At 31.8% G+C, this 12,973-nt stretch overlaps 1 protein-coding gene across 1 annotated transcript; it reads right to left on the reverse strand.

Annotated features, from left to right (window-relative positions):
- Nucleotides 1–5,055: 5,055 nt before the first annotated feature.
- On the reverse strand, nucleotides 5,056–8,170 carry LOC131598669 (1-aminocyclopropane-1-carboxylate synthase 7-like). The gene is made up of 3 exons (XM_058871253.1): nucleotides 6,922–8,170; nucleotides 6,422–6,711; nucleotides 5,056–6,231 (listed from the first exon to the last, which is right to left on the reverse strand). The coding sequence occupies exons 1-3, from the start codon at nucleotides 7,096–7,098 to the stop codon at nucleotides 5,364–5,366; spliced, it is 1,335 nt and encodes a 444-aa protein (XP_058727236.1). The 5' UTR covers nucleotides 7,099–8,170; the 3' UTR covers nucleotides 5,056–5,363.
- Nucleotides 8,171–12,973: the final 4,803 nt, after the last annotated feature.

The following is a 12,973-nucleotide window of genomic DNA, read 5'->3' on the forward strand; positions in this document are numbered from 1 at the left end:
ATGTTATTTTAATAGATTTCGTAAAAAGTTAGTGCATATTTTAAAAATATTTTAAAACTAAAGAAAATGTAGATGTAATTTTCGTCCTATAATTATTATATTTTAACTTTCTTAGTGTGGGCAATGAACACCTCCTCAAACATAATGTATAATATATATAATGTAGATGAATTTTCTTTGCCTTTTCCTTTGAGCAAAACATAAAGATGTTTTTGAATACAATGAAATTAATCTGATTTATAATAAGAGTCTACCCCATTCATAATCAAGTATTAATTAAAATGGGCCGGCTAGCTAGATAGTAAAACAAATATTCATGTACCTATAGTAACAAGTTATAAGTGTTAAGTAATCTAATAAAAAACATACCTCCACTCCACATACCTTTGGAAAGTTATATTCAACAGAACTTTAAAAATTTAAAACACTATTCAATTATTCGCCATCACTTTCCATCAGAAATAAAAAGTATTGCTAATATTTAGATATTACACCTCTATTCTAAACTAACTAGCTTATCTATTTATAAAAAAAATTGTCAAAAAGTAACCCTTTCAATCTTCAATAATAGTAGCTATCTTTTTATGGTACTTATAATTTATACTATTTGTATCATTTTCAATGTAATATTTCAATCTCTTCCAATGTAATTTTTTATACATATTTTAAAATTGTGAGGTTAACTATTTTGAGCAGAAAGAAACATTAGTTTGAATGACACTCTAATATAAATAAAATATATTGCAATTTGTAATGTTGGTTTAACCTTGAAGGCATCAATTACATATATTTAGTTGTGTTATTAGTCAAGGTAAACATTAATAGTTTTTTTTTGAAAAAATTAATGCAACTTTTTTTAGTAGCACAATCTTAGACCACACACAAAAAGTCTATTCTAAAACATCGGACTTTGCACTCTTATCGAGAAATCGTTGAAGAAAATTAAACACGATCACCTGACGAAACAAAGGAGGACAAATGATCACCCAACACACTACTAAAAACAAAGATACCAGAGCGAGTCTCGCTCTCAGTCAAGTAACGAAAAGTCAGAATCCAAAACAAGAGAAGAGATATTTTTCCCGGACAAAAACCCTAAAACCTCTACAATCGAGTGCGAAAGAGGTGTAGGCATATCCACCTACCTAATCACCATATATCAAAACAAGAAAGTTATCTCACAAAATGGTCCATAGACTCCACCCGCTCTAAACCCTAATATCAACGACGAATATTTGGCATCCAAAAAAATTCTATCTGATCAATAGTCTATTCCGTAACAACTAAAAAATATTACTTTAGAAGACAACAAACTCTTCTAAATTCTAACCAACTCTTTGATCACTCGGATCTAACAAGTCTTTCAATGCCTAAACATTTTGAATTATGAACACGATTTTTATAATCATAATCACATCTAATTTAAATCATGAAACACACATAAATGATAAAAAAAACTGGCTAAATTTTTATTTTTTATCATTTGTGTGTATGCACTTAATCCTAAATTATTTGTGACTATGACCTCATATACATACCAATACTTTCATGGCACGTTTGCTCTTATAACAACTTATTAGTACATACTCTCCATGTGTGTACTGAGTTCCAAATAAGTAGTTGGGTATGTTGACTGTGAAAATCACGTTGCATATAAGCTTGAGTCAAACACTCTTATCTTCATGACCCACCCACACACATGACTCTGCATGTTCTCATTATACTTCATTGTTGTTTAGTACTCAAATTTCAACTTTCAAGTAGAATTTATTTTATCTTTATCTCGTCTTTCTATTTTGTATAAACATTGAGATTAGATTATTTTTTGTTGCTATCAGTTTTATGTGGTTTGTTATCTATGCATGCTTAGTTTTGATTTGATGTTGTACTTTTTTTCATTATAATGGAGTAAATAATTTGATGCATCATTGATGTATTTTTCTAGGAAAGAAATATAAAGCTGAGCATCATGTTTTTCTGGCTTGATGTCACATCGTCACATTTTTTTTAGATAATGTGAAATATTTGGCTTTGAGTTTATCTCAATGGTTTGTGATCCTTTAGCTTGCATTTGGAATGCATATAGTATAAAACTAGCAAATTGACTAATAATCTATGGTTTTATTATCAAACAATATTGTTGACTAAATTTAATTAGATGGTTAAAAGTTTTGTTTATTGAGATTTTGATGGATTAATTAAATATCATAGAATTGAAAGTCTACGTAAATTGGGTCTTCATCATTGGTTAAAACCTTTTATAATATTCTCCAAAATGTACTACATTAAAAACATTACCTCAATATTTCATTTTAATATATAGATATAGATATAGATATAAAAGTCAAATTATCCCATAATTAATAAAATAAGTATAAGCAGGCCATTAATATCTATATAAGAAAACTAGCTTCTACATATGTAGTATATTATAGTGACACTCTACGATTAAAGGTTGAATCAATTCTATTTTCTTAACAATTATAAGTATCTTATGGCTTATGCTTAACTATATAGTATTTCTTTTAAGCAACTAAGTTTTCCCTTTGAGAGCTATTTTTTTTTTTTTGGTACAAGCCTTTTATTATAAGACACTAAAGAGGATTGGACGCATTTTATTTTTTCTTAATTTATTTGAGTTGGATACTATAAGAGTTGATTTTTCTTGGATATTTTTTAATAAAAAAAAATAATATTATTAATAAAAAGATGATATCAAAATATAAATAATAATAAAGCATAAGATGTTTAAAACTTTAAAAGATTATTAAGGATACAAATCGAACGAGAATAGAAACACCGCGCCTAACATAACAACAAAACAATCAAAACAAAAACAAAGTAGAGAGAGAAAAATGTCCAAGCTGTCTAAAACTTGCATCGAAGGATTTATGTTATATCTTATATTGCTAGTGCCGCCATCAATAGATATTAGAACCCACATATAGAGCAACAAAGACACAAATTAGTACTTATCTTAGAACAAATGCGAACACTCGATCCGTTATGAGTTAAACTAGATGATAGGGTTTTGAAATTACTCAGAATAAGTGCACAAGTTCACCTTTAATCTAACTAGAAACTAGTTCGACGATAAAAAGTATTTTTCTCCTCTATCTCTTTCATTGGTTTTGAAACACCATTAAAGACATAATTACGAGCTCTCCAAGTGTCAATCAAAACTACCCCTAGATTGACCTTACCTCCTATAGAAAGAAAACACTCAAACATAAGTATGTGATCATTAGGAAGAACAATCTAACAATCAAATCACTAAAATATCCTATATCACACAAACAAAGTTAGCTCACAAGTGACAAAAAGATGAGAATCTAACTCAATTAAATCCTTAAAGAAAGGACAAGAGATCTCACCTGCATCAATAATCCCCTCATTTTAGATAGGTTATCTCTGAAATGGAATTTATCTTGGAAAACTTTCAGGAGAAGAAAAAAAACTTTAGGATAAGCCCAACTAGTCCAAATAAAGGGAAGAGTCAAATTCACAGTCATAAGAGACGACGATGAAGCATCTAACTAAATATGATAAGCAGAGAAAATTAAGAAAAACTCTCACTTGTATGCTTCCAAATCCCCTTATCTCTAACATGAGAGAGAATGACATCTCAAAGCAGAAGGAAGTTTTTAAAACGCAAGTAACTCTAAAAAAGGGTCTCCTCCACCTGAGATCGCAGACCAGTTCTTCATTACCCACCTGAGCGCCTCTCACCAATATCTAATTGAATAGTGTTAAAAAATAGATCAAGAATTCTTTAAGGAATGAGTTCTAACCAAGGGTCTTTTCAAGAAGGAAGTATGAAGTCTCAACCCTACTTTTCATAGGCTTTGTTTAGGATTTTGGAGGGGAGGGGAGGGGTTTGAAAAAAAGGAATGATTGAATGCAAAGAATGGAAAGATTTAGGTGGGAAGAATTTTAGAAAATTTATTTTTGTTCACACAATCTTCCTGATTCGGATGAACTAAAAATTATATTGGAGGAGGATTTAGATAAATTATTTAAATAAATTTATGTTATTATAATATTTCAAAAATTAAAAATGTGTTAATGATAAATACTCTTTTATCATTTTAAGTAATATATTTGTTTCAAAAATTTAAAGATTTCAATATTTTAGAAAAATAAAGATTTTTTGAAGTACATTTTAACATTGTAATTTAGTTGAAAAAACCTATATTCATTGTCGAGGAGGAGTCTCATAGTTTTGTTTATAGGCTACAAAATGTCTTATATGGTCCGAAACAAAAGTCCTAGACCATTATTTATTTATTTATTTATTTATTTATTTATTTATTTATTTATGTGGCCAAGATTTAACAGGTGAAATTTGTAATAGGAGCAGCTATACATAATACTCCTACAAATATAAATTCAATGAGTATACATCACGTGGATTGGACCATTTTTAATTTGTTCTTCAACATCTCCGACACTCTAAATATAGGAATTTATGCAAAGTATATACTTATAATAATTAAGTATGCTTTAACCAAATCAGATTAATATACTAATTATCCAATAAGCATGGCAATTAGATTGTTGAATAAAAAATATACACATCAATGTAGAGATTGGGATGTTATATATTTAATCATTCATTCCAAGTTTCCATCTCTGTCATGAAATTGAAAGCTATAAATGGTTGGTTGGTGTGTTTTGCTAGCTGTAGCTGTAGCTGTAGCTGTTACGTAATTAAAACTCCTATCTCTAAGTCAACCATATGTTACTACCAAAAATATCACTAATTACTAAGTCAAAGGATATTAATAATAACCTCAAAGGGTTGGCTCAGTTGGCAAATGAGCTTTCTCCAAAAAGGGACGGAACCGGCTAGTACCCGGGTTCGATCCCGGCTGGAGTCAAAAACGCCCTGGGGCCACGGTGCCGTCGCCTCCGAGCCCGGGTCCGGATTAGTCACGTGGGGCCCCTTTCCCCCGCGGATACCGGTGTTTTAACACCAAAAAAAAAAAAAGGATATTAATAATATTCATCCAACAAGGGTTAATTTTTATTATATACTATGATATAGACACTATATAATAACTCATTCATAATTTAATACTAGTAACAAATTTTATTTATTACAAAAATAAATAATAGTACAAAGGATTAATTAATTATAACTTCTAAGGAACTTGCTTAACTTAATTAAGCAAGCAAACAAGGGATTCATACACTTCAATTCAATATTCATCTTTACATTATGTGCTTCAAAAGAATTTACCAAAATGGTCTCAACCATTTGAAAAAAAGACTTATTTTTTTGTCTTATCCCTTTGACCTCTGACAACCTGACTTGAGTCGATTCTCTTGAAGATTCGACTTTAAAAACACTATATAGTGAATTAGGTTTCAATATCCTTTACGTCCTTGTTATTCATGAAATCTCGTATTCTCTTAAGTGCGATTTCAAGGGTTTGTTCACTCATATTTGCAAAACAAACTCTAAACCAACCCGGTTCGGAACAATGACAAGAACACCCTGGCGAAATATTAAGCTTAACTTCATTCAAAATCGAATTCCAAAGCTTCAATTCACCGTCTCTTGTATTATTTTCCAACATTGGACTCATATTCATCCAACAAAACAACCCGGCATTACCTTTCAAACACTCGATTCCAGCACTTTTCAAACCTTCAATAATCATTTCGTATCTTTTTCTAAGTCTTTCTCGGTTTATCTTAATATAATTATCCGTAAAATTTTCATCCGATAACATTGATGCTAAAAGATGTTGAGTCTGAGAAGATATCAATGTAAAACTCGACATTCTTCGAGCTGTCGTAACAACTTTATCGTTGTACGAATATATCGTCCCGACTCTAAAACCAGGTAGACCGAGATCTTTTGAAAGACTATAAACAATGTGAACTCTTTCCGCGTCTCTATATTGACGAGACTCAAGAATTTCAGCCACGCTTACGAACTCGTGTGAAGAGAAAACCGAGCCCGAATAGATTTCGTCCGAGACAAGGTGTATATTCTTACGAGTCACGAAATCGAGAATGTCCTCAAGAACCGATCGTTGAATCGCAATGCCTAATGGATTTGATGGGTTGGTTATTAGTACAGCTTTTACTTTCATGTTCATTGCTTCTGAATTTTTGTATGCAGATTCTAATGCTTCAAGTGTGATTTGAAAATTGTTTGAACTATCACAATGGATTGGAACTATATTCACACCGGTTCTCCATCTTAAATCTCTATCAAATCTGCAAAATAAAAAAAAAATAAAAATAAACATTAGTATAATTTATCAATTATCATACAGTGCTTGCAAGTTCCAAAGAAAAAAATATGTTAAATTGATTATATATTTTTTTATATACTGTAAAAAAATATATAAAAGTGATTATTTCATAAGTGTAAAATTGATATAAAAAAAAAGTGATTATTTCTTACCCAGGATAGTATGGAGTTGGAACAAGTAAAGCATCTCCAGGATTTGCAAGAATGAAAGTTAAGAGTTCATTTGCAGCAGTTGCACCAGCAGTGAGGACAATTCTTTCAGAATCAAATTTTGCTTTATTTCCTCTGATTTTTTCCATGAAACTTGCCATTGCTTTTCTGAATGACTTAAGTCCATGATAATCTTGAAATAATGCATTTTCTCTGAAACTAGATCCTCCTTTTCCCCATGTCAATGCATCTGAGTTTTCTTCTAAATATTTTTCAAGTAAATCAAATGACACCTAAAAAATTCAAAAAAAAAAAAAAAATTAGTTAATTTTTCAATAATAAGTTCAAATATTATTTTCTTGCATGCTTTTCTTTTTGCCATGAAATATAAAAAAAATATATATATTTTTAATCTATATATAGATCAGATATACATTTTTTTTTTCTAATGATCGCTAATATGTGTCTGATACCGAAAATGTTTTCGATATATATACACTTACTTGATTTTCTGCCAAACCCATTTGAATAACTCCAGATGAATTAGTTAATTCATGATAAGGATCTTCATCATAAGCTTTCCAACCAGCAAAATATGGAGAATTTTCTCCATGAGTTTCAGAAGTTGCAATACTTGAAAGTTCAACAATAGGGTGATTTTGTTCAATCTCAATACCCATTCTAACTAGCTTTCTATAAGGAGAAGAAGAATGAAAAGCTAGTTAGAGAAAGAAGGGTGAGAGATAGAGAGAGAGAAAGTTGAATGAAGTGTTTGTGTGAAGTTTCTCTATATATATAGGCTTTGAGGCTTACAAGGAAAAATGGTCCCTTTTCAACTTGGTTGGCTTGTTCAGACAAATAATGTAGAAAAATGTTTATATTATAAATTATTGATTCTATAGTGTAAGCATATCATCAAAGCTTTACCTTTTATGATTTAATTTAATTTTACATAGTTTGTATGTTGCTACTTGTGACAACTATGACAGATGCATATAGAAATTATATGGTGGTTGTATGGAGGTAGATGTTTTTATAAAAACTCGAGTTCGAATTTTGTTGTCAATGTAAATACTATAGTGAATATTCTGTCGTTATTCGGATGAATTTTTGAGACTCACCGTTAATCGGATGAATTTCTGAGATTTGACTCAGTTGTTTTTTTTAAAGAAATTTTTGGTGAAATATTTTCTTATAGTTTTTGGTTTAATGGAGTAGATAGTTTGGAATACTAGTGATAATTTTTTTTTGTGGCTTAATTAAAATATGGTTTTTGAACTTGTTTGTTATATTGACAAGTGGTTGAGTTTTGGAAAAAAAAATTGTACTATTCTCAACCTACGACTAATCAAATCCCTTGCCAAATAAACACCAAAAATTCCAATGTGGAAAACCAAATCATGAATTAAGATCTGAATTGGGTTTTTATCATATAAGAAAGAATTGGAGCAAATTCTAGCTAGGAGTAGTTAAGTTTTGATGACCTGACAAAGATACCAAGTAACCCAAAAGATAGATTAAGATTCTGATTTTGTAAGAAGAAAGAACATCTTGGGATATCTTATGGGCCCACTTTTGCTTCAATACCAAACAACAAAATTCATCAACAATGAGTTTTGTGAAGTTTAAAGCAATCATCTTCTAAGATCGAAATTATACGATGAAGGAGCACAACGAGTACTCCAATTCGATACGAATCAACGACGAAGGAGCACAACGAGTACTCCAATCTAATACGAATAATTTCTATATGATATTTTTTTTTTTGGTGTAACCAGAAGTCAACCCAATGATGACATTTAAAGTTTGTAGCCATAACTAATTTAATTGTGGTTTGCCTTGTTCTGATTAGTCGTTTACTTATGCACTTCCTAAATATTTGGAATGCCATTTTTTCTTTGGAGACAAAATGAAAGGCAATATAGACGTAAACTTATTTGAGGAGTAATAAACTACTAAATATATATAATTGAAACGCAATTTGCATTATTGTAGGAGACTAACTTCTTCTACTAGACATAACTATCATTGGTAAAATAATAAACGGTCAATTAACTTATATAAAATGGATTTCTCGAACAATAATAATTTTTTTATATAAATTGAATATCATATGTGTGCAACTACATAGATTAATGTGTGTGCGTGTGTGCGGTTTAACGGTGAAACGTTTGGGTCTTAAGAGTGTGCTCCTCTCAATATATTTAAATATTGATCTTAAATAGTGGTTACTTTGATCAACAACAAAATTTTAAAGGATAAACATTTTTTACATTTCCATAAAATTAGAAAATGAGAATGTTCTAAATTTTGCGTTTACTTTATTTTGATTCTTTCTTTAGTCTCCATAATTTTTATACTCATTCTTAAACTCTAAAGTTTTAAAATGGTATTTTGTAGATATGCTTAAAATATTATAAAATTATTAATTTTTTTTAGAGTTTTAACATGAGATGATTTAAATATATATATTTTTGACTTAAATGGTTTATTGGTTTAGTGTGTTTTTGTTTTTATTTTATAATCTATTTTTTCTAAATAGTTTCTGAATTTTAAATATTTTATGTTTTAGTCCTTAAATTTCATTGGAAAATATGCAAGTTTCTTGCGGATTTTTCTCCGAATTTTCTAGCAAATTTAACACCTGCAAGTTTTCTACAGATTTTCCTTCGAATTTTCTTGCGGACTTTTACTTTATGAACTAAAATTCAAATAATTTTAACATTCAGGAACTATTTATAAAAAATCAAATTAGATATTAAAAACAATAACACGTTAACTTACAAAGACCAATAAATCGTTTAAGCTTATATTTTTTTAACTTCAAAAGTGCAAGAAAAAAATGACAAAAATCTGGGCTAAAGCCCTCCTTCTTATAAAAAAAATAACAAAAATCCATATGAATAAATCAAATGTTGAATTAAAAGTGTTGAACCCATGTCCCTTGGAACCTTAATAGTCATTATCCACTAGATTTGTCCTTTTGTTTCTTGAATATCTGTTTTAGTATTTAATAAATTACTTAATATTTTATATTATATTTTATTTTAATAATTTTATTTCATAATAATTATTTTATATTATATTTTAATTTTAATAATTTATTAATATTATGAAATAATTATTATTATTTAATATTTTAATGATCTAGAAATTTTAATTATCTAGGATTTAGGGTTTAGATTTAAACTCTTTTTTCTCATGATAGTGACTAGAAATTTTACTAAGTTACCCATTGAGTACAATGTACCCAAAAATAGAAACAACTAAACATATCCCTTGAAAGAATATTTACTCTACCAAGTCTTGACACTTTTACAGACAGCTGCATTTTTTTTAATAAGCAGCTTTGATGAAATATGTCGAGTTGTTCTATTACAACCTAAGATATCCATATTTTGTCCAATTTTTTGTTTTTAAGAACTCAGATATTCAAAAAAATTAATCTATACAATTTTGCACAAATGATAATTGGTTTACACTAAAAATAATTGATTGAAAAAAATAACTATAATACATATTTTTAATAGATTTAGTATAATCTATTGAAATAAAAGTGCTATATTTCAAAATAAATAAATATAGTAATAATAGTTTTAGTATTTTAATTTTAGTTGTTGTTGTTGTTGATAGGTTTAGTATTTTAAAGATAAAGTAAAGTATAATTTCTTTGCATATACTGATTTACACTTCCACATTTAATAGATATACTGAAGAAATTGTATTCCATGCAAAGTCAATGCGGAAAATAATAAATAAATTAATCGAACAAAAGACAGGAAAAAAAGTAATAAAGCGTATAAAGAATGGTTTCAATTTTTTTTTTTAATTGTAGTGTCTGACAATTGTGCTTGAGAAAATTACTAATTAGACTCTTTTTGATTTACATCTAGATTTTTTTTCAGTTAAAAGAATCATGCAGTCAAACAATCACTATTTTTTTACATGGTACTAGAAATATTTGGTTTCTAACCCTATCCTTTTTTATTTGTTGCTCATGATTTTTTTCTCTCATAATGATGATGCATGAGTGATGTATTTATAGTTGTGGAAGTTTGGTGGAAAAATGAGGAAATTAGAAATTAAGAGAATTAAAAGAATTTGACCCAACTAATAGCATGTGTCGACCTGTTTGATACATGTGCCGACACATGATATGAAAAATAGCAGCATGTGACGGCCTGAAGATGTATATGTGTCGACCAAAAAAAAATAGAAGCTACAATCTTATTTAAGCAGTTGCAAGTGCCGACCTATTTTACGTATGTGCTGACACATAAAATATTTTCTTTCAATATGTGCCGACATGTAATATACATGTGTCGACCCAAAAGAAACAGAAGTTGCACATTTCATTTTTGAGTTGTGTGTGCCGACCTGAAATATGCATGTGTGGACACATAACACTGAGGTTTCAGTATGTGTCGACCTAAAGAACATTATGTGTCGACCTGACTGTGACAGAAGCCACATGCTTCAATATTGAGTTACATGTGCCAGCCTGAAAAGCGGATGAGCCCGCACATGCAATGGATTTTTGTGCAGAAAGTTTTTTTTGATGATGTTGGACATATTCAAGGTGTTTCTTTCTTTAATGATTGCTAAGACCTCTAATGCAAGGGTGTCACACAAACTCTGAGATACCTTTTGGCAAAGTCACTGCAGGGGTGCAGTTCTCGCTCGAGCAGGTACTTCTTCATATCATTGATTGTAGAGACCTGTACGGCTTCCCGATTGAACCTCTCGATGTAGGCTTGGATGGATTCGTCTTTCCCTTACATGATTTTTTTAAGTGTCGCCTCGGACTTTGAATGGCGGCGAGAAGCGGACCTAGGGGGATTATTGATTAAGCCGGTGACATGCTCGGTTGGCCGACACGGTTGATGCGTGCAGCGGATATCGGGGTGTTACATAGCTCAAGTGGTAGCAGGAATTGCTATGAATACGTACTTAACCCCTAGGTACGTGGTTTGATTCCTGCGGGAGGCAAAAACAATATTTCCTAGGCAGCCGATAAGCGGACCTAGGGGGATTATTGATTAAGCCGGTGACATGCTCGGTTGGCCGACACAGTTGATGCGTGCAGCAGATATCAGGGTGTTACAAGATGAACGTCCAGGATAGCTCGAGACAGTGGACTGCGAGGGTCATCTTCGTCACTCCAAGTCGATGATTGCGACGGAGAGTGGTCTTACCTTTCTCACCAAGGGCTGTCATTGTGGCGTGGCGACGAATTCTTTGGTCTGCCCTTAGTTTTGTGTAGAGGTGAACGATGGTTTTTTGGTCATCGGTTTACCTTGTTTTTCTTGGCCCTCATGAAGTGTCGATCCTCGCGAGGAGGAGAACGGTTGCGATTTTTGGTCATCATGGGATGCGCCTTCTCCAATAATGGGTGGCGGCTTTGTCGTTATGGAGAAGGGCTTCGGAACTCGTACTATCGGTGTCTCCATGGGGAAGAACATGAATTGTGGTCCTTGTCCAATGCTCTGATCCTTTCATTATGTTGGCAGATCAAAGCATTGGTCTGCTTAAGTGTCACGAACAGGGCTACCATGGTCGGGTCGTCGTTGGGCGGCACTAGAATCAGCTTAAATTTCTCCGACGTCTTCTTTAGACCTTTGAGGATTTTGACATAATGGACAACATTTTTGTCCGTGTCGTCGGATGAGGGAGAAGCGGTATGCCCGTCTCTCCTCATTGGGGGGCTTTCCTCCAAAAATGGTGTTTCACTGCCATTGTTGGTGTTACGGATGGGAGCGGCGACAGTGTCGTGACCGTCGGTGTTTTCGTCTTGACCAACCATGATCGGTTATTTGAGAGATTTGTTTTGATTTTTTGGTTTCAAGGGAAAAGAAGATGGGGAAACAAGGCTTCCCACAGACGACGCCACTGATCTTATCGGTGATCAGAAGTATGATGGCCAACAAAAAGTCCGTAGGTTTGATGGATCAACAAATGAGAGGGATGTACCTGCAGACACTCCGATGCTCAAATAAGTATGAGTGAAGAGGTTGTGAGAAAAGGTTTTTTAATAGAATACCTGACCCTCATGCAAATTAGGATATTTATAATGAGTCCCCAACGCTGGGCTAATGGCTTCCGTTATAGGCTGAGTATTTAGGCCCGTAATGGACAACTCCCAAAATTCCTACGTAAAAGTGGGGATAAATAGCACGTGCTCATCATCCTGGATCAACTGCTCTGTTATTCTCGAATCATGGATGGGCTTGCCTGTTATGAAAGGCAAGACGGTTTCGCCAGTCGCGCGAAACGTGGAGATGCATTTGATGACGTGTCCTGGTGTGAAGAGCACGTGGGAAACGTGTTCTCCACTGATCCTAAAAGATTCGACAACATTTTAAACCGTTCTCGATGAAGACTTGGATTTGACCGTGCTCGACAGTGAGTCAACCACATGCCCGATCCAAAACAAATATTATTTGTGATATATTTTTTCTATTCACTTTGTACTTTCTTTTTTTTCTTATCAGATTGTTCCTTTCTAATTTCACTTTTTGCTTTGCACTCACTTTTATTTAATAAAGGATTGAATTC

Source organism: Vicia villosa, linkage group LG4 (genome assembly GCF_029867415.1).
Source record: "Vicia villosa cultivar HV-30 ecotype Madison, WI linkage group LG4, Vvil1.0, whole genome shotgun sequence".
Taxonomy (NCBI): domain Eukaryota; kingdom Viridiplantae; phylum Streptophyta; class Magnoliopsida; order Fabales; family Fabaceae; genus Vicia; species Vicia villosa.

Coding starts and splice junctions, on each gene's coding strand:
- LOC131598669 (XM_058871253.1), bottom strand. CDS start 7,098: ATGGGTATTGAGATTGAACAAAATCACCCTATTGTTGAACTTTCAAGT. Junction 6,712..6,921: donor TGGGTTTGGCAGAAAATCAA/GTAAGTGTATAT, acceptor TGAATTTTTTAG/GTGTCATTTGATTTACTTGA. Junction 6,232..6,421: donor CCAACTCCATACTATCCTGG/GTAAGAAATAAT, acceptor TTTATTTTGCAG/ATTTGATAGAGATTTAAGAT.